The 21,197-nt window shown below is 36.5% G+C and overlaps 1 protein-coding gene and 1 long non-coding RNA gene across 3 annotated transcripts; both read left to right on the top strand.

The window, feature by feature from the left end:
• The first annotated feature begins 158 nt into the window (after positions 1-158).
• Positions 159-867, top strand: LOC119769932. Its single transcript, XR_005278586.1, has 3 exons — positions 159-317; positions 372-710; positions 778-867. It is a non-coding gene; the product is annotated as an uncharacterized LOC119769932 (long non-coding RNA).
• A 2,314-nt stretch (positions 868-3,181) lies between these two features.
• Positions 3,182-20,613, top strand: LOC6041054 (flotillin-1). 2 transcript variants are annotated; one of them, XM_038262127.1, is made up of 8 exons: positions 3,182-3,419; positions 9,803-9,878; positions 9,962-10,316; positions 12,689-12,697; positions 14,220-14,690; positions 14,752-14,895; positions 17,798-17,962; positions 18,681-20,613. In XM_038262127.1, the coding sequence occupies exons 1-8, from the start codon at positions 3,368-3,370 to the stop codon at positions 18,696-18,698; spliced, it is 1,290 nt and encodes a 429-aa protein (XP_038118055.1). In that variant the 5' UTR covers positions 3,182-3,367; the 3' UTR covers positions 18,699-20,613. The 2 variants fall into 2 exon arrangements, with proteins under 2 accessions (XP_038118055.1, XP_038118056.1); XM_038262128.1 differs by lacking the exon at positions 12,689-12,697.
• The last annotated feature ends 584 nt before the right edge of the window (positions 20,614-21,197 follow it).

The raw sequence follows: 21,197 nt of genomic DNA, 5'->3' as shown, positions 1-21,197 counted from the left end.
CATAAGCATTACAAAAAAAAAAAATCTAGAGTATATAAAACACAATAGATATAGGACCTTTTTTTAAAAAAACTGAAATTAAATAGACATCACAGATGGCACAATAACAGATGGTGAAAAATTATTCTTCAAGCGTATCATCCGTTCAAGTGGCGTCTACGGGCTGACAGCAATTTTAGTTTTGGCGCGCATTTGTCGTTTGTTTACGTTACCAGTTTGAGTGTTTAGTTCCCGCTTCAAAGTTTGGAGAACCATCCGAATCCGACTTGGAAACACCAACCCGAAGGTTCCGTTTATCACTATTCGTGGAATATCCAGTAGAAAGCTGTACGTTACACTAAGCTTGCTTAATTAATTTAAATTACTTCTAGTACTCTTGACCATGACGGGAACCAGTCAAGATGTGTACTCCACTGGGATGAAGACCATCAAGTTCGGTTTTACGTGGACCATGCACAATTTCAGCCTTTGGGAGGCGAATGTGGAGGGAGCACAATTTTCGCCAAAATTTCCACCTGGACCAGATGAGCAGTATCAATGGACTTTGAAGTATGTTCCCCAATCGTTGAATCACGACACGTCTTGTTCCCTATATGTGCAGATGACTTCTCCGTTGATAACGGAACCTAAAGTGTTAGCATATTTCGAAATCAATGCTACAGATTCAAAAGGGCTTACTATAGTTCATAAATGGTTTAAGGCATGCTTTGGTAATACAATTTTGCCTTTCAAAGGTTTATAAGATACGATAACTTATCAGTTTACACTTTTGATCAGGTCAAGGTGCATAAAGTTGGGGCTGGCCGTATTTTGTCGAGCGTAATACATTGCTTGAGAGGGTGAAACCAGCTGATCAACTGAACATACGGTGTGAAATAACCGTGCATGTAGAACTCGTCAATGGGTCTCCACCAGGAGCTGTCAAAGGAAATCAACCGAATCTGACGCAAGGCGGCTTGTCCACGGATTTACAGTCTCTAGTCGATGGCCAGAAGTTCGGCGATGTCACTATACACATCGGAAACCAGCGATTCCTAGCCTACAAAGGAATCCTTTCTGCAAGAAGCCCGGTATTTGCTTCGATGTTCGAGCACCAAATGCAGGAAAACATTGAGAATTCCGTTTCCATCAGCGATATAAAACCTGAGGTTTTTAAGGTACTGCTGCACTACATCTACACGGACCAGCTGTCTGGTTTGGACGCGGTGGCCCACGAATTGTACGCGGCGGCCGATAAATACGCCATTTCGTCGTTGAAAGATCGGTGCCGGCAGCACATCCTGCAAAAGCTCAGCTGGAAAACGGGTGCGAAAACGTTGGTGCTTGCCGACACGCACCAGGACCCGGAAATGAAGAGCATGTCTTGCAATTTTTCAGCGGAAGCATTGCGGGCAAGGTGACCGAATCGGCCGGATGGAGGAAAATGGCCAGAACTCACCCGTACTTGGTCGACGAAACCGTCAAAGCGCTGGCGGCAAAAGTGCGAGTCTGTGAACAATAATGGTTGAATTTGAACGCGTTCGATATAAATATATTACTCATAAATATATCCCAAATAAGTTGAAGTTGGTTTAGTAAGTCATCTTTAATTTTGTTGGATTCTTTTAATTATGAAGTTTTTTTCTAATAAATAACTTCGATTATTAATCATACTGTTGATTTTAAGTTACTTGTTTTCTATCCTCGCTTCTTACCATGATCTTGATTTCTCAGAAATGATTAAAAGTGGCAACTGTCAGATTTGAGTGAATTTCACTCTGAATTCAACGATTATTGAGTGAAATTCATCCAAATTTTACAGTTTTAACACGTTTAAATCATTTATGAGCAAGGGGCTGGAAACTCTAATATTACTTAAGAATACTGAGTATACTAACGATATTCCAGTATACTTGTTAGTATACTAACCGTAGAAAATACTGGTTTACATAATAATTATAGCTCTAAGAGTTTCCAACCCCTTGTTTATGAGCAGGTTCAGTTTTGACCCCTGGTGTTTTGAAATGAGCGAGTGTGACAGTCTTTGTTACACCCTAAAGGCTAGTACGCAGATCGGAAAAAAGGGGTCAAGAAACAGCTTTATGAACGGCAGAACAAAAAAGAGGGAACGTTTTCTTGGGGCTTTTCTTCACCCTCTCTGGCTTGCTTTCGCTACCGCTGCTGCCCATTTGAAATTTTCCTTGACCGGTTCCTTCCGAAGTGCATACCTTACATAAACAAAAATCATGATTAAATTTTTTTCTGAGTTCAATATCCCACTTTTCATACGAATTTTTCAGTTCAACCCATATAACAATTTTTATGGTTGTATGAACCAGGCCTGCAAATTGTTTCCAACCTAGCGTACACATGAAGCAAACCAAAATGTCAGTTCACTGCTAGCATCTGACTGTAAGCCTACTGTGTCCGTTCAACCACTGCCGCCTGACTCGTGCCGGTCGGCTGCTGGAGAATGAGAGACGTGAAAAAATGAGCTACACTCACTCAATTCGTGTCGTATGACTGACTCGTAAAATCCTCTCTAAACACTATTTTGACTATTTTTAAACAATTGAATGGTTCTAGACTGTGCAAAACACTTAAAACAACCATAACTTATATTCAAAATTACATTTCCACGCATAAATACGAACTTTTTGTGTAAAAACTTGTTTCTTTATGTGTGTGCGTGCAACGTCGAATGAGCGTTGGTCGACTACTGCCTCGCATTGCAGCTGCTCAGTGAGCTAGGGCACTCACGACTGAGTCGGGTTTGTTTATGTCACGGTTTTGCGGTTCAGTGAATGGATCTCAAAAAATCGTGTATAGAGTAATCTACGTGCGCATGTATTGCGTGTACGTACACGAAAAAGATTGAGGTTAAATTTTGTCCGGACAGCAAATTCAAATGGTGCGCTAGTGTGTGTACGCGAAACGTCATAAAGCTCTATGGGTCGCCGATTTTCGCGTCAGGACCCCTGACATTTTCAGCTCTGGTATGAACTCCAAAAATCGTATGGAAAGTGGAATATTGAACGCAGAAATCATGATTTTTGATAAGGTGCACCCAAACAGTTTTGGTCACAGTCTGTGAAATGTCATCTGGCACCACTGCCCTTCAAAAAGTAACTCATTTGCCTGTCACGTTGGGCACTCACTCTCGCTCTGGAGAATCGGGAGAATCACTCGAAGCCCAACGCAACATAAATTTGTCATTCAGACGTCGTTAAGCGTTCAAAGTGACGGGACCGTGCCGTGAGTGTCGTCGTTCGTCCGCGGGCTGAAAAATAAAAGTGGTCCAGTTTTTGGGGGGTGGTGAAAAAGTGCGTCGCAAGAGACATTCCAGTGCGTTTCCGGTGCGGAAAGTTTGTGCAATCGATCGTCGACCATGGTGTGGGGCTTCGTAACGTGTGGTCCCAACGAGGCGCTTGTTGTTTCAGGTAAAAATGAGCTTTGAAAATTTCGGACCTGCCAAGCGGAGGGGGAAGCTGCGGCAAAATTTTTCTCTGCGATGAGTGCATATTTTTTAAAGAGGGCTAGAAGTGGACAAATGTTTCAAAAGGGGCAATTTGTGTAAAAAATAATTAATCCCAATGTTGTTCCTTTTATTATACCAAACAATAACTTTAACCAATAATATTCAAATTCGTCTTTTTCAAAAGTTACTCCAGGGAGGGTGGTTCTAAAACGGGGGAACTCTTCTTCGATGACATCATAAACCTGTTTTGTGTCTGTGTTGAGGTTGTGTTCGGGCCGGAGAGAGACTTGCGCGCTCTGTTTGTTGTTTTTGTTGTTGATAGTAGGAAGGTGCCGCTTTTCCACGAAGGAATGTAAATAAAACATGAGCGGCTTGTGCGTGTGTTCTTTTTTTTAAGAAGTTGGGATATTATTTAAATTTTTGCCTTCCTCACCTTACTGAGGAAAGGCTATAAAATCACTCGGAAAATGAACTTTTTAATTAGACCTCCTAGACCTACCTTCATTTGTACATATCGATTCAGAATCACCAGCTGAGCAAATGTCTGTATGTTTGGCTGTATGTAGACATGTGTACCAAATCAATGTCACTGGAATATCTCGTCACAGGCTCAACCGATTTTGGTTTTAATCGATCCGTCTTAACGTCCCCTAAGTTGCTATTTAAATTCATGCAGTTTTATCATGTATTTAAAAAGTTATGCTAGAAAAACTGTTTCATATTAAATTAAAATTATGGTAAAAAGGGTGGTTTTTTCATGAAACCCTCACATGTTATATATTTTTAGAAAGCATATGAGAAGACCTTTTAGGCGGAGTAAGAATTTTCAAGAAATTTCAATTTTAGCCGTGTAGAGGGATGTCATTTTCCTCTAAGGCCGTGTCTGTATAATCTTGACAAAAAGTCTGTAGGTAGTCTGTTTTTTCACTCATCGTTTATTTTTATTAGGACCTCTAGGGGAGATCCATAAACATGTGGACACTTTAGGCTTTGTAATCACTATAAATGAGAGGAAGGCACTAACCACCTAAAGGTGGATTAAGCAACGTTTTTTTTCTGTAAAAGAGATAAAAACAAAAACAGGCCACTGCAATTTTTATTTCATGCATTACATTTTGAAAAAAAAAAAATGACTGGAAAAGTAAATGTTTTCACGACGGAATTGCAAAAAAGTACTTTTAAATGCTGGAAAATGAAAAATTCAGAAAATCTTTTTTTTTATTTTCAATTTCTGGAAATCTAAATTTATAAAATTTAGAAAAATCTAAAAATTATTTTGTTTAAAATTTTTAGATTTTTCTGAATTTTATATTTTACATTTCCAGAAATTTAAAATAAAAAAAAAACGATTTTTCATTTTCCAGCATTTCAAAGTACTTTTTTTTGCAATTCCGTCGTGAAACTATTTACTTTTCCTGTCATTCTTAAACGACGAAATAGTCTAATTTTCTGGACTCGTCGTATCTATCCAACTCGGTGAACCTCCTTGGATATGTACGACTCGTGCTGAAAAAATCATCTTTTCTATTAAAAACTCGCTTAAATGCAAAAAACTGCAGGCTAAGTAAAACTCAAAAGTGATCAGTTTTTTTTTCTTTTTTTTCTACAATAAATTTCTTACAAACAAACTGTCATTTTCAAAAATAACCCAAATTGGGTAATCCGTTCATCCAATACAATTTGAAGTATTTTTTTTTAAACTGCGACTGCAACCTTCATTATATTTTAAATGAATAACGGGAAAAATGAGAGGAAAAAAGGGGAAAATGCAAAATAGTTTATTGATTTTTTTTTTCAACTTAGGCCGATGCATATATTTAAAAAAGTTTTTGTCCCTCGGCCCTGGCCGAGGTCAAGGGGGGGGGGGCAAAAAAATAAAAAAATATAAAAATTTAAATAACAAGCCATAGTCTTCACATTTAAATGAAAAAAGTGTTTTAAAATACATTTTACACTAGTTCAGTTGTTTTGCAATCATTAGTTTTCAAAAAATCTAAGATCTGACAAAAATAAAAATTGTATCGAAAAAAAAGATTTTGCATCGAAAATTTTCAAAAACATTTAAGATTTTTTAATAAACCCAAACATGCTAAAAATGATTTTAAACGCAGAAGAATGTATTTTAATTTGATTTCAGCTGGTTGCACTTGAATTTTCATTGAAATTTTGAAGTTTATTGTAAAAATATTTTTTTTGCCGCCTGATTTTTCGGGCCAATTTTGAAGGGGGTGACAAAAACTTTTAAAAATATTTGTACCAGCCTTAACAATATTTAAAAAAAGCTTTCAATTACAAATTTGTAGAGTCTTTTTGCCTTCCTCATCTCAATGAGGAAAGGCTATAAAATCACTCGAAAAATGAACTTCTTTATTAGACCTCGTAGACCCACCTTCACGTATACCTATCGACTCAGAATCAAATTCTGAACAAATGTATGTGCGTGAGTCTGGATGTGAGTCCGTGCACCGAAAAATATGCACACAATTATCTCCGGATTTGCTGAACCGATTTACACTTTTTTAGGCCGGATCTCAGACATTTTGATAAAAATAAGTCTTATTTATACTCTATTTTGAGCCTCTTTAGAGTATTAACTTTATGAATGTAAGGAAGGCACCACCCACCTAAAGGTGGATTAAGCAACGTTTTTATTTTTGAATTAAGAATTTCGATATGTTCTTATAATTTTATATCTGATATATTTTTTTTATTTTTTAAAGTTTAGAGTTTTCATATTTTTTTTTAATTTTTGTATTACTTCACACACTCACACAGCAGTTTCTCCGACCCGTCTTCGGTTTGCTAGAAATTCTGTCCTAAGGGGTAAGGGGAAACGTTTATTTCTAGATTACTTTTTCAAAACAACCAATGAGCCATGGGTTTCCTATCGAATCTTCAATAACCCAAGAGGGTATTTTTTTCATTTAAGAGCGAGTCCACGAACAGGGCATACCCCTTTGTATGGGACGTCGTTTGGACCTCACCAATCTGCCTGAAATTTTCAGGGGTTGTTATAAAACTAGCATCTGGCCAAAATATGAGCACTCTAGGTCTACGGGAAGTGGGGCAAATCGGGACACAAAGTTTCAAGGTTCAAAAACGTCAAAAATCGTAAAAAGGCTGTAACTTGGGCAAAATTTTATTTAATTTCAAAATTCAAAATGCATCTGAAAGGGCTTGAAAAATGCAACAAAATGCAGGGTAGAGCATCTCAATTGGTTGAATCTAAAGGGAGTTATTGGCATTTTAGTGAAAAAATAGCACAATTTTCAAACTCAAATAAAAAAGTGTTCCATCCAGATATCAACTCGGTTCGACCTGCAGCTTGTAGGGGACATCTGGGACTACCATCTGAGACTGAGAACGCTTTGGGTAAGGCAGTTTAACACATCAAATAGATACTTTTACTTTTAGTGAATTTTTTGGCTGTAAATTTTTGCTCGGGGGGCCCCTTAGATCCCATTTTCTGATGATAATTTTATCATATTCGTGTTCCTGAGACAATTTCACAATAGAAACATGCATAAAAATGTTTTGCCTTCCTCACCTTACTGAGGAAAGGCTATAAAATCACTCGAAAAATGAACTTCTTAATTCGACCTCGTAGACCCACCTTCACGTATACCTATCGACTCAGAATCATGTTCTGAGCAAATGTCTGTGTGGATGTGTGTAGTTGGGTGGACAAAAAAATTGTCACTCGATTATCTCCGGACTGGATGAACGGATTTTGACCGTATTAGTCTCATTCGATCCGTCTTAGGGTCCCATAGGTCTCTATTTAAAATCAGCAAGTTTAGTTAAGTACTTCAAAAGTTATGCTAAAAAACGATTTTGGCGTATGTCCGGAAAATTGTAAAAAGGGTGGTTTTTGCAAGAAACCCTACCATGTTATACATTTTCAGAAAGGTTTTAAAAAGACCTTTCCAATGAGCCCAAAACATTGAAGATCTGACAACCCTATCAAAAGTTATTAGCACTTAAGTGCTATTTATACACTTTTTGGAGGCCGGATCTCAGATATTTCAGTAAAAATTATGTCCGGGTCCATCATGCGACCCATCGTTAGTTAGATAATTGAAAGACCTTTCAAAACATCAAGGATCTGACAACCCTATAAAAAGTTATTGGCACTTAAGTGTTATTTATATACTTTTTGGAGGCCGGATCTGAGATATTGTGATAAAAATATTGTCTGAATCTTCCATGTGAACTTTCGTTGGAAAGGTTGCCGATGAGCCAGAAAAATTGAAGGTCTGCGAACCCTATCAAAAGAAATCAGTAATAAAATTGATTTGTTAAACATGTTAAGGGAAGGCTATTTTTACTGAATGTATTGACTTTATGAATGTGAGGAAGGCACCAACCACCGAAAGGTGGATTAAGTATCGTTTTTTTTCATCAATTTTAACCCTTTAAAAATGATAGTTAAAAAAAATGAGATGCTGCTTTTTTCTGGTGTCATCTAGTATCCTTGGAAACGAACTTGAATTTCAATAAATGTGAATCGAAGATTTTTTTTAACTTTCATTTTTTAAAGGGCTAAAATGGATGAATACAAACATTCTTATGCATGTTTCTAATGTGAAATTGTCTCAGGAGCACGAATATGATAAAATTATCATCAGAAAATGGGATCTAAGGGGTCCCCCGAGCAAAAATTTACAGCCAAAAAATTCACTAAAAGTAAAAGTGTCTATTTAATATGTTAAACTGCCTTACCCAAAGCGTTCTCAGTCTCAGATGGTAGTCCCAGATGTCCCCTACAAGCTGCAGGTCGAACCGAGTTGATATCTGGATGGAACACTTTTTTATTTGAGTTTGAAAATTGTGCTATTTTTCACTAAAATGCCAATAACTCTCTTTAGATTCAACCAATTGAGATGTTCTACCCTGCATTTTGTTGCATTTTTCAAGCCCTTTCTGATGCATTTTGAATTTTGAAATTAAATTGAATTTTGCAGAAGTTACAGCCTTTTTACGATTTTTGACGTTTTTGAACCTTCAAACTTTGTGTCCCGATTTGCCCCACTTCCCGTAGACCTAGAGTGCTCATATTTTGGCCAGATGCTAGTTTTATATGTACAAACAACCCCTGAAAATTTCAGGCAGTTTGGTGAGGTCGATGCGAGATGGGTATGCTTTGCTCGTAGACTCGCTCTTAAACAAAATTTTACATTTCAGAATGTCGTGTTTTTTTTTTGTAACTTTGCATGGTTTTTTTACAGTATTACATAAACTATTTAAAAACCGATACGCACCTCCCAAGAAAAGGGGTCAAGAAATCTGGACTTTTTTTTGAAAAGGTTTAATAAACCAAACTTCGAAAAAAGTGTCCACATGGTTTATACATAGTCCCCTAAGAAAATCAAAAATAGGAAAAAATATAATTTTAGAATAATCTAAATAAGATCGATGTTGAACATTCAACTAACTAATTTTCTGGTTCCAACATGCCACTTATGCTGCATTAACCATTAACATAAAAAGTGCATTTCTAATGTTTCCGCAAGTGTCGGGTGGTGATGGGCGGTGTGTAACCCGATCGGCTTAGGGGGATGTTTTTTGGCTCCCGGCAGTCAGTGTTTGCTGCTATTAAAGCCCTTTGCCTCATGTCGGCGTTGTTAATATTCCTTCCTCACAGCTCGCAGGCAAACAAACAGGATACATTCACGACGACCGACGACGACGACGACGAGCGTCCTGTGGCGCGTCGTGCTGCGAACGTCGTGTTGTCCTAAAAGTGTCACAGCGCTATCGATTTTTGTCTGTGTATTCTTTTTTTTTGGTTGTTGTTGTTGCCTTAATATTTTTCATTTTTTACTTTCGTGAGAAAAAATTGCGTTTTGCTGCGTTACAAAGTAACAAAACTTTTCCAGGTCGCACAAATTATTCACGATTTAAAAGTTTCAGCAGCAACTCTCTTCCTGCTTTTCCGTGAATGTGTCTATTTATAAACACCAATCTCACCACCCCCGTGGGGGATACCCACTTCATCCGTGCTCTCGCAGCAATGATGTTCATCATTGATGGATGCGGTGGCGCCAATCAATTCTTACTTGGGTCACCATCATAGGGGGGATGCTGTGCAGTGGCACGCATCAAATTGACATTAAGAGTTTTTGAAACATTTATTTCAGATTGTTGGATGGGATTTTTTTCAAACAAATTTGACAAGATTTGATTTTCCGTAGTTTTGATTTTATGAAATCGGAACAATCGAACTTTACGCAACAGTTGACCAGTAACTACCCTCAACCTATCGCTCCCAGCGCTAACCATGTCAATCAAACTAATTGATTAAATTGCATTATCTCTCCCCCCGTCCGCCCTCCCCATGTTCAGGATGCTGCCACATGAAACCACTGCTAGTTCCCGGAGGACGTGCCTTCGTATGGCCCTCGATCCAGCGCGTTCAACGGTAAGTTTGCTCAATTATGTGCGCGCCGGTTGATGTTTGAATTATGCAAAAAAAAAACCCAATTTGTCCCTCCTTCGACACAGAATCTCGCTGAACACGATGACGCTGCAGGTCGAAAGTCCGACCGTGTACACCAGCCAGGGTGTGCCGATTTCCGTGACCGGCATCGCCCAGGTCAAGATCCAGGGCCAGAACGAGGACATGCTGCTGACGGCGTGCGAGCAGTTCCTGGGCAAGTCCGAGTCGGAGATTCAGCACATTGCGCTCGTCACGCTCGAGGGCCACCAGCGCGCCATCATGGGCTCGATGACGGTGGAGGAGATCTACAAGGATCGCAAGAAGTTCTCCAAGCAGGTGTTCGAGGTGGCCTCGTCCGACTTGGTCAACATGGGCATCACCGTGGTGTCGTACACGCTGAAGGATATTCGTGACGAGGAGGTAAGCCTAAATACGGCGCGAACGGCATTCAAACTCCCCGGTCCAAACCGTTTTCGCTCTCAAGATCTCTTTTTCCCTCTATTCTCTCTTCTATTGTTCTCTCGTTCTCACCTCTCTTTGTCTGTAGTTTCCAACGAAATTTATGTTTTGGTTATTTTTCAACTTTTGAACGTTTTCATTTGTTAGGTTCCAGCGGCATCTCATGGTCCCTTGTCCAATCTGCGTGGCAATAAAGTTGAATATGTAAACAAGATTATTTTTCTAAAATTTCTTTGACTAAACAACGTATTGACACTAACACCAATTATAACAAGCTTTTGATGGGCATGATGTGTTTCAACTAATATTTTTTATGGGGTTTTTTTTTATTGGAAATAGGTAAAACAATATTTTGAACTTTCAATAGTATGAAAACATGACTAAATGACTAAATGATATTAAAAAAAAAATAGTGATACAGCAATATCACACTACCGAAATCAGTAGTTGATAGTTCGGTCAATTGACTTTTTAGTTTTTTAAATTAGAACAACATTTTTCCTCTTGAAATCTTTTTTTTTTTTCAAATTTTGCAATTCTAAATTTTAAAATTTTTAAATTTGTATTTTTTTGTTTTTTATTTATTGAATTGAGTAATTCTACAATTTTAGACCTTGCTTGATAAAAAAGAAATTGGATTTACGGTTTTAAAATTAAAAAATTCAAAAATTAAAATTTTCAAAATCTAAAAATTTTAAGATTAAAAAATTAAAAAAAAACAAAAAAATTAAAGAATTAAAATTTAAAAAATCTTAACATTAAAAAAAATCACAGATTCTAAATTTCAGAATTTTAGAATTTTAAAATTTTAGAATTTTAGAATTTTAGAATTTTGAAATTTTAGAATTTTAGAATTTTAGAATTTTTGAATCTTTGAATTTTAGAATTTTAGAATTTTAGAATTTTAGAATTTTAGAATTTTAGAATTTTAGAATTTTAGAATTTTAGAATTTTAGAATTTTAGAATTTTAGAATTTGAGAATTTTAGAATTTTAGAATTTTAGAATTTTAGAATTTTAGAATTTTGGAATTTTAGAATTTTAGAATTTTAGAATTTTAGAATTTTAGAATTTTGGAATTTTGGAATTTTAGAATTTTAGAATTTTAGAATCTTAGAATTTTAGAATTTTGGAATTTTAGAATTTTAGAATTTTTGAATTTTAGAATTTTGGAATTTTGGAATTTTAGAATTTTAGAATTTTAGAATTTTAGAATTTTAGAATTTTTGAATTTTTGAATTTTAGAATTTTGGAATTTTGGAATTTTAGAATTTTAGAATTTTAGAATTTTAGAATTTTAGAATTTTAGAATTTTAGAATTTTAGAATTTTAGAATTTTAGAATTTTAGAATTTTAGAATTTTAGAATTTTAGAATTTTAGAATTTTAGAATTGTACAATTTTAGAATTTTAAGAGTTAAGAATTCAAGAATTTAAGAATAACTAAAAATTAAATGTTTCGGATCTTAGAATTCTAGATTCCATGAATTTTAAAAATACAAATCGTATTAAGTTTATGTTACCAGTGAGGTAAATAAGTCGTTAGGATTGCTATCAAAAGTTGTTTAAATTCTTACAATTGTTAATTTTAAAAATAACAAAGTGCAATAATTCGGTACAAGCTGATGTATGAGGTGTCGCTGGTAGAAGTTAGTCCAACAATCTTAAATTGGCACTTTTTTCGTCTCGATTTTTATCTATCTTCTTTTCAGTTCTCTATTGATCAATTATCCCTCCCGCACCCCACAATATATCCTTATCACCACCAGTGATAGTAGAACCAAACCTTGTTACAACGATAGCAGTACAAAAAAAACACAATTTCATTCGCTGTCTTATCAGAACATATTTGTAATCGCTCAACAACAACACTCTCTTTACTTATTTCGTCATTCATTCCTTCGTAATATTAGTCAATCATGAATAAAGCAATGCTCAACTAACACACATCACAACATTCCTCAACTAAACGCATTCTTAAGTTTGTTTTTCTACCGTCGTGCAAAAGTACTGCTACAAAGCAAAGCAAACACTGGTTCGCAAATTCCCCATAAATCTTATCTCTAGTCTCTTACTCTTTCTGTACTTGTTTCATTCTGGCTCTCTATCAACTCTCTCTTTCTGTCTTCTCTCGTAGTCATCCTCTCGACAAATAGTATTCATTTAAAAAATAGTCCATCTTCAAAAAGTAAAAAAAATGCTACACCCACTCCATTCCATTTCTTCTTCCAAAGAGACACACATAGTTTTTTCTCCAATGTGTATTTTTCTTTCTTTCTTTTTCTTCGTATATTTTTCCGCTACAATTACAATAATTTGAAAAACAATGTAAAAGGGTGCTAAGGTATGTTGATGATTTAAAAACCCCTTAGGGAAGGCAAGCAAAACAAAAAAACAACAACAAAGAAACAATCGCTCTTGTTTTTCACCGAACCAAAGCAAAACAAAACAAAAAAACCAATCTCACCTTTCGCCTCTGTTTCTTTCTCTGTGTGTGTTAAATCGCAGTAAGCTATACATACACATGTGAACACACACCCACACACAAAAATGCCAACTACACCAACACCACATAGGTACACACTGAATCATTCATTCGTTGTTGTTTTCTTGCACACAAACACACGCCACCTAACACGTGACAGAGTTACACAAATGCACTGTGAAAGAGAGCACACATGCACATTTTATGCAAACACCGCAACAAAAAGTTCCAACAATTTAAAAAATATTTTTACAGTTCCAACAAAATAAGTAAAAATTCATGGAAAAAGCATTTCAATCAGAAAAAAATCGGGGCAAAACAGTAAACAAGGGAGAAACTCTCATTCTTCAAGATTCTCTCTATCCCTCTTTTCCTATACAGTACATGTTCGGCATCTGGGTCATGCTATCAGCCATGCGAGTGCTGCTTTGAGGGGATCTTTTATACTATTTTTTTTATTAGAACAGAAATTTAAAAAATGTTCTTAAAAATATTCGTAGAGCACATTTTGATTTTTTTGTACTTTGACAAAATATTTATGAAAAAAAAGTATATTTGCATCCACTGACCCATCGATCAGATCACTTCGTTTTTTATTGATTTGTTACGTTTTTCTGAGTTTTAACTGGGCTACAGCGCCCAGTTAGAAAGCAGTCCAGCTAAACAACGCCCAGTTACCGAACGAGTACTGTTATTTACTCCCGCTTGCTATGAGAGTTGCTCTTTCGCTTGCTGTCTTGTCCCTATGAAAAACATAACACTATGCCAAATGAAACGTTTGTTGTCGCGATAGATGTCGCTACTAGCTGCGTAAATAAATCTTGCCAGCTTCGGCGCTAGTCACTCCTGTAAAAAACACCAACACAGACAGACAACACAACACACACCACATAAAACACTCACGCAGCAAGTGAAATCCAGTTGTGTCTCTTCTCTGTGGGCTCTCGCGCGCTCTCTCTCTCTGTCTAGTCTTATTTGCTGGATTTGTTTTACCTAAACTTTTTCACACGTGCTATTTCTCTTTCATTTCCTGAGTATACTCTTAGTTAGGGTGGTATTTATCTGTGTAGCTTCTTTTTAGGCTTACTTCCGCTCTAAATAGACTTAGTTTGTAAGATTTCTGGGTAATATTGACAATCACGCGCACACAATCTCTCACTCACACTTGTTGATTTTTGTTGGATTTATACGATCAACTCAGGTCAGCTCACGCGTGACGAGTGTGAAAGAACTAGAGATCACACGTAAACAAAAAAAAAACGAGAATTGTTTTGCCTCGTTTGATTTCCGTTTCCGGTGTGCTTGGGCGGATTGAACTTGGCCGTGACTGAAATGATTTTGTCTTCTCTCTGGTCCCGACTTGTCCCCGCTCCTTCCGCAGGGTTACCTCAAGAGTCTGGGAATGGCCCGTACGGCGGAGGTCAAGCGTGACGCCCGAATCGGTGAAGCCGAGGCCCGTTGCGACGCCACGATCAAGGAGGCCATCGCCGAGGAGCAACGGATGGCGGCGCGCTTCCTGAACGACACCGAGATCGCCAAGGCGCAGCGTGACTTTGAGCTGAAGAAGGCCGTCTACGACGTGGAGGTGCAGACGAAGAAGGCCGAAGCGGAGATGGCGTACGAGCTGCAGGCGGCCAAGACCAAGCAGCGCATCAAGGAGGAACAGATGCAGATCAAGGTGGTCGAGCGCACGCAGGAAATCGCCGTGCAGGAGCAGGAAATGGCCCGTCGCGAGCGTGAGCTGGAGGCCACCATCCGGCGACCGGCCGAGGCCGAAAAGTTCAAGCTGGAGAAGCTGGCCGAGGCGAACCGCAACCGGGTGATCCTGGAGGCGGAGGCCGAAGCGGAAGCGGTGAGGATGACGAGATTGAAAATTAAAAGATGAAATTGTAATTTGCCTGTGTTTATTTCAGATCAAGATCCGCGGAGAAGCCGAAGCGTTCGCCATCGCGGCCAAGTCCAAGGCCGAAGCCGAGCAGATGGCCAAAAAGGCCGAGGCCTGGAGGGAGTACCGTGAGGCGGCCATGGTCGACATGCTGCTGGAGACGTTGCCAAAGGTAAGTTGGGCACGCTCTCGGTGCGAATTACAGGGTGGCCACTCAAGCCGGGAAAAGTCTGAAATTTGACAAAATGTGCGAAAAGGTTGGGAGTTTAATATTTTTTTTACTAATAAGGCGGTAATATATTTTTTAAAATTATTTTATGGTGTTGGACTTTGCCAAAAATTGGTATAATTTTTAAATAAACTATACTCATTTTATGTAGATTTTTTATTTTGTATTTTTACGATAACGGGCGATAACTTATTTTCAATATATTTCTAAAATTGATTTAATCCAGCCATATTATGCTAAATCTTAAAAACTCTTTATTAGATTTTTTTTCTTATAACATGGTAAGGTTCAAAATATAAATACTAAAAAAATCTCAAAAAATCATTTTTTCGAAAATATTAAAAAAATATAAATCGCAATGTGAGTGTCAAACTATAAATTTTGAATGCTTTTTCACTGTTTTTGAACGATATTATTATTTTTTGATAATAAGGTAAGTTTCAAAGCATAAATTCTAAATAAAAAAACACAAAATACCGTATTATTTAAGTACTCAAATTTTCATAATTTACAACATGGGTATAAAACGAAGCAAAATTTGGTACACTCAACCCCTGGTGGTTAGTCACTTTTTCGTTTGACACTTTTTTAGTTTGTACCCCGTTGGTTGGACAAGGTCTAACTATAAAGTGACGAACCGTCACTTTTTACTCACGCACACTATCAAAACAAACGTTTGATAGTGTGTGTGAACTCCGTGTGAAAGGGGTGTCAAACTAAAAAGTGACCCCTCCGTTTGGCAACAGTTGGTGTCAAACCATCGGTGTTTGAGTGTATATTTCATTTCTCGGGTGAGTTTTCAAAACGCCGTAAGAGCCACTGTGACCTCTGACAATAGTTTTCGTTTTTCGCGAAAATGAAACAAAATTTAATTTATTTCAAGTATGGGGCGCTTGAAGGACGTGTAGATGAACAATTTCGAGCATTTTTGATATTGGTTTTTCGTAAGCAGGTCGAATACCCATGCAAAAATGACTTTGTTTACCAATGGCTCTTACGACTTTTTGAAAACTAATCCGAGATTTACTGTTCCAGTATTTTTGAAATTCTGGAGTTTTTTTTGAAAAGGACCAATAAACCAAATTTCCAGTTTTTGCTTTTTGGGTGTTTTTCAATACCCCTGACTCAAGGCGGTTTCAAAAACACCCAAAGGCAAAAACTGGAAATTTGGTTTATTTATCCTTTTCAAAAAAAAAAAACCAGAATTGAATGTTCTAGTTTTCACAAAATACCGTACTTTTTAAATACAAAATTTTTCACAAAATACCGTTGTTTTTTTATAACGTACTCAAATTTTCATGATTTGCAGCATGGGTATCAAACGAAGCAAAATTTGGTATATTTTTTTACTGTTCTAGTATTTTTGAAATTGAATGTTTCAATTTTCACAAAATACCGTATTTTTTTAAAAAATACTAAAGTTTTATCTAAATATCGTATTTTTTAAATACTTAAATTTCCATAATTTGCAATATGGGTATCAATCAAATTTGCACTGTATTTGAGATTTTTTTTAAGAAATACTAAATTTTTCACAAAATACCGTTGTTTTTTTCAAGTATTTAAATTTACATAATTTGCATATAGGTATTAAACGCAGCGAATTTTTGTATGTTTTTCACAAAAGTTCTTACAAAATACCGTATTTTTTCAAAAAATACTCAAATTTTGACAAAATACCATTTTTTTAACTACTCAAATTTTCATAATTTGCAATATGGGTATCAATCGACTTGAAATGTTGCATTCTTTTACACTTACACTTTACGCATTCGGCTATTTTTTAAAGAAATACAAATTTTTTCACGAAATACCGTTTTTTATGTCTTTTTATAAACAGATTTTAATTTGATTGATTGGTACAGTCCAGACTCGATTATCCGAAGCGAAGGCCTCGCAAAAATTTCACTTCGGACAATCGAATAACGATTTTTTCCGTTGTCTTATTTTTTATGGTCGAGCTTAAGTATGACCCATAATTTTTTTTAAACTACTCTAAAATTTAGAATTTCAAATTTAAGATGGCGGGACTTTACTTTTTTTTTGTTTTTAATTTTAAGAGATATTTAAAGTAGAAGTGGACAAAAATTTTAAATAAAATTTGCAATGACCTCAGCTCTTTGAATTTTTCAAAATTAAAATTGCAAAAAACAGTAAAATAGTAGTTTATGCAACAAGTTGCAAAAAGAGGATTTTTTTCAGCACGAGTCGTACATTTATCCAACGAGGTTCACCGAGTTGGATAAATACGACGAGTGCTGAAAAAATCAAGTTTTGCAACGAGTTCCATACAACATTTTTTGCAATTTCGAAAAACACCCATTGAGTGAAATTTTAAGTCGAATTTTCATGTATTTTGTCAATAAATCGTTTAAATAAAAAAAAAAGTTGAAAAGTGTTACTTTTCGAAACAAGTGCTGAAAAGTTCAACTTTTCAGCACCCATTTCAGTGCTGAAAAGTAGAACTTTTCAGCATTTATTTTGAAAAGTGTTGCTATTCGATTCTGTTATTTTTGGTACAGAAAAGTAGGCTATTTCGTCGTTCAAAAATGACAGGAAAAGTAAGTTGTTTCACGACGGAATTGCTAAAAGGTTTGTTTTAAGCACTAATGAAACATTTTATAAAGCTTTTTTTTAAAACATTTGTACCTAAGGGTTAATATTTTTACGAACTTGTTTATAAACTTTTATCGTGAGTAAATGTCGTCTTAAGAAAATACGAGTTTGGATCAATATGCAGATATTATAGAAGGTGTCAAAATATTGGGAATCTCCAAATAAGATTTGAGTGGCCACCCTGTGTAAATTACAGTGCATTACATTTCACCGTTCTTTTCTCCCCTAGGTTGCCGCCGAGGTGGCCGCCCCGCTGTCCCAGGCCAAGAAGATCACGATGGTGTCCAGTGGCACCGGCGAGGTCGGCGCGGTCAAGCTCACCGGCGAGGTGCTCCAGATCGTCAACAAGATCCCGGACCTGGTCAAGTCGATCACTGGCGTGGACATTTCACGGGTAAATCAAAACCACAAGTACATTTAAACTTGCGCTCGCACACATGAGAACATCCATCACACATACACACACTCATTAAACTCCATTCAATCGATCGGTGTAGAGTTTAGATGAAGACTTTAGTATTAGCAAATGGACAAAACTCGATGAATCTCAGTATTAGAGGAAGAATTGGTCGGTAGTGAATCAGACTAGAATAGAGCCGAAATTGGCGAATCACAATCCCAACTAGAGAAGTATTTCTGTAGAAAATGAAGCAAAAATGCCGTTTACTAGCCCCTTCCTCCCTTCTATTTCCGTTCGGCAGGCGATCTTCGACGTTCCTTCGGATGAGTATGTCGAATGACATCCCGAGGAGGTGATTGTCTGAGGTGGTGGTGGTTGTTTCCCCCCGATTCACACTGCCGTTTAGTTTGCTCCTTCCTTCCCTTCCGTTCATCATCTTTCAAACGACACTACAGAAACTGCCAACAAAACCCCACAACACTACAGAACAAAGCCATTTTTTGAAGCTGAAGCGCGATGAGAAGGTAGATTCGAACATTTTCGTAGTTGCTAGTTGTAGACTCTCAAACACACACATTTTAAGATCTTTTTCAAACCCACATCACCTCATTCTCATTGCGAATTTGTTGATTTTTAATTTCCTCTTCTTTTTCCCCTCTCTCCAATTCCATGTGCAATGTCCGGGATCGCGCTTAAACTCTAAATTTTCCAGTCGGTTCACGCTGGTTAGAACCGCACACAGGTTGGCGACGACCTTCTGTTGATTTTGTGAGCGCTTCTCGGTCCACATTCGTCACAACCGCAACAACCGATAGTAGACGTAAGTTGTGCACGGAACGTGTCCGGGTGCGCGCCCACTCCTCTTTCCCCTTGAATTATGATGGCCCGCCGCGGTGAGTGGATTTGCGAAAAAGAAAAGGGCAGCCATAACGTTCCAGAGTTGGAGCGCGTTGTTTATCGTTTTGCCTTGGTTTGGTAAGTTCGTTTTTTTTTTCCTTTCCTTTCTGTTATATTCTGTTGTGTATATTTTTGTATATTTAAGAATATCGACGAACAGATTTCTTTATTATTTTATAGTTTTAAGTTGAAAGATTTAAATATCCTTTGGAATTTATTTCCAACAGTTTTATTTGTTACTTTTAATTTTAACGAGTCGACTTTCCACTACGATCACCGCAAAAGCATCGAAATCGTAAACGAAATTCACCTTTAAAGCGTGTGTAATTTCACTGCCAATGCGTTTAATTTTGCACAACTTAAAACCGGAAATAAAAACCACTTTCATCACAAACGTGGAAAGTTGGCTCGCGCCCGTGCTCTGGGATGGTATTTCTTTATATCTTTAACTTTCCTCATAAAAGTCGTTGACCGAAAAAACAACACAATTAACCCAGTGTGATATTACACGAAAAATTGAACCAAAAATTTCACAAAAAAAAGCCAGATGATCATTCTCGTACAACAAGTATTCGTTCACGTCTTTTCTCAAACTTAACGCGAAATTTTCGCGCGCGCGCGCGCAATGTTGTTCCATCCACTCGTTTGGCCTATCTATAGCTAACACACAAACTCTAGCAAATTGTTCGAAAAAGGCGAATGTCTCTTTTTAGTGCTCGCTTTGTTGAACACTTTCTCTATTACGAATGACAACAAAATGATATTTAAACGGACATCTTATTTGTGTAAAGTGAAATCATCAAATAAAATAGCGAAAACTACGACCCTCTAACAAACAATAGTGTGACAAGCAAAAACAAGCATTTGTAGGTGTAGTGGGACCCCCATTTAAAGATGTCGTTTCCATTAAAACTTGTCGTTCAATTTCATTAAAAAAAAACGTAATTATACATTGATTATATGTGCAAAATTTTGAGTATAACAAAAACGTTCGCGAACCTGATCAACTAAAACAATTATTAGCAAACAAAATATTTATCGAAAAATCGCAAAAAATTAAAAGCAAAGAATATATTTTGTAACGGCATTTCTCGAAAGATGGGTACGGCATTTAAATGATACCAAAAACTAAATAAAACAAATTAACATTGTGTTAAATTTAAAAAAAAAAAACAAAACATCTACAAGTAGAACCAATGTCTGTGTTTGTTTCAACCATCTGAGACGTTCTAATAAATATGTAAAACCAATAATCTTCTGCAAAACCGATTGGGTTCGTCTGTTTCTTCCCCCCTCACTTTTTCCTCAATGTCTCAATCTGTATCACCCTCCCGAAAAGTAAATTTTCTCTACTCAAACACATGCAAAACTCACCTCTAACACGCCTTTCTCATAAAAAAAACTAAAATACAAAATACCAAACCAGATGGCACACCAGATGCATAGTTTTATAAATCGAATATAACAAAAATATAACAAACAAAACAAACTCGAATAACAAACACACTACATTTGATAACATTTCGCTATATTCAAACACAAACACACAAAACAAGTCAAGTATTATATGAAACTATATACATGTTACACAAACATTCACACCTACACAAAGAAACACACGTGAACAACAACAATATAGGTGTCGAATTTGGGTCGGGGTCAAGGTTCGAAATGCTTACCAAACCAAAAAAAAATCGTCTATACTCTATATAATGGAATCTCTTATGGAAGTGTACGGAGAAAAAAAAGTGTCACCTTGGTTGTTATTCGGTAGAATGCGAAAGAAAGCCTTAAAAAAATCAACTTTAAATTATCTGTTAAGAAGTTTCCTACAAATCTGCCGATACAGTCCGAACTCTCAAGGAGGCATTAGAATATGGCAAACAAACTCGCACTTTTTTATATTTGACAGTTTGCCAAACTCGCAAAAATGTTTGTGGCAAACTCGCAAACAAAGCCAAATGTATGCAGGCTGACGTTTCTGCAAACAAACAAACAAACAAAGCAGGCAAACTGTCAAAAAGTTTGTTCTGAGGTTTGTTTGTTTGCAAGTTTTTGTGTTTGTTTGTTCTAGTCCTATACCTCCTTCAATTATCTGAGGTTTCGATTATCCAATGTTCAATTTTCCGTAAATTTCTATGAGTTATCGGATAATCGAACCATGCACACATTGTTTTACCTATTTATTTTTTTCCTTTCTTAAAAGATCAATTTTAGTCAAATTTTAATGATTTCCTATTAAATTCCACTATGCCTTTTTAAATTTTTCATCTCCGCCATTTTGGTTGCCATATTGAATTTAAGAATTCAACATCACTTTAGTGTAATTTAG

The sequence above is a fragment of the Culex quinquefasciatus genome, chromosome 3, assembly GCF_015732765.1.
Source record: "Culex quinquefasciatus strain JHB chromosome 3, VPISU_Cqui_1.0_pri_paternal, whole genome shotgun sequence".
Classification (NCBI taxonomy): Eukaryota; Metazoa; Arthropoda; class Insecta; order Diptera; family Culicidae; genus Culex; species Culex quinquefasciatus.
Note: the sequence above shows the minus strand (reverse complement) of the source record. Positions and strands in the feature narration are given on the sequence as shown.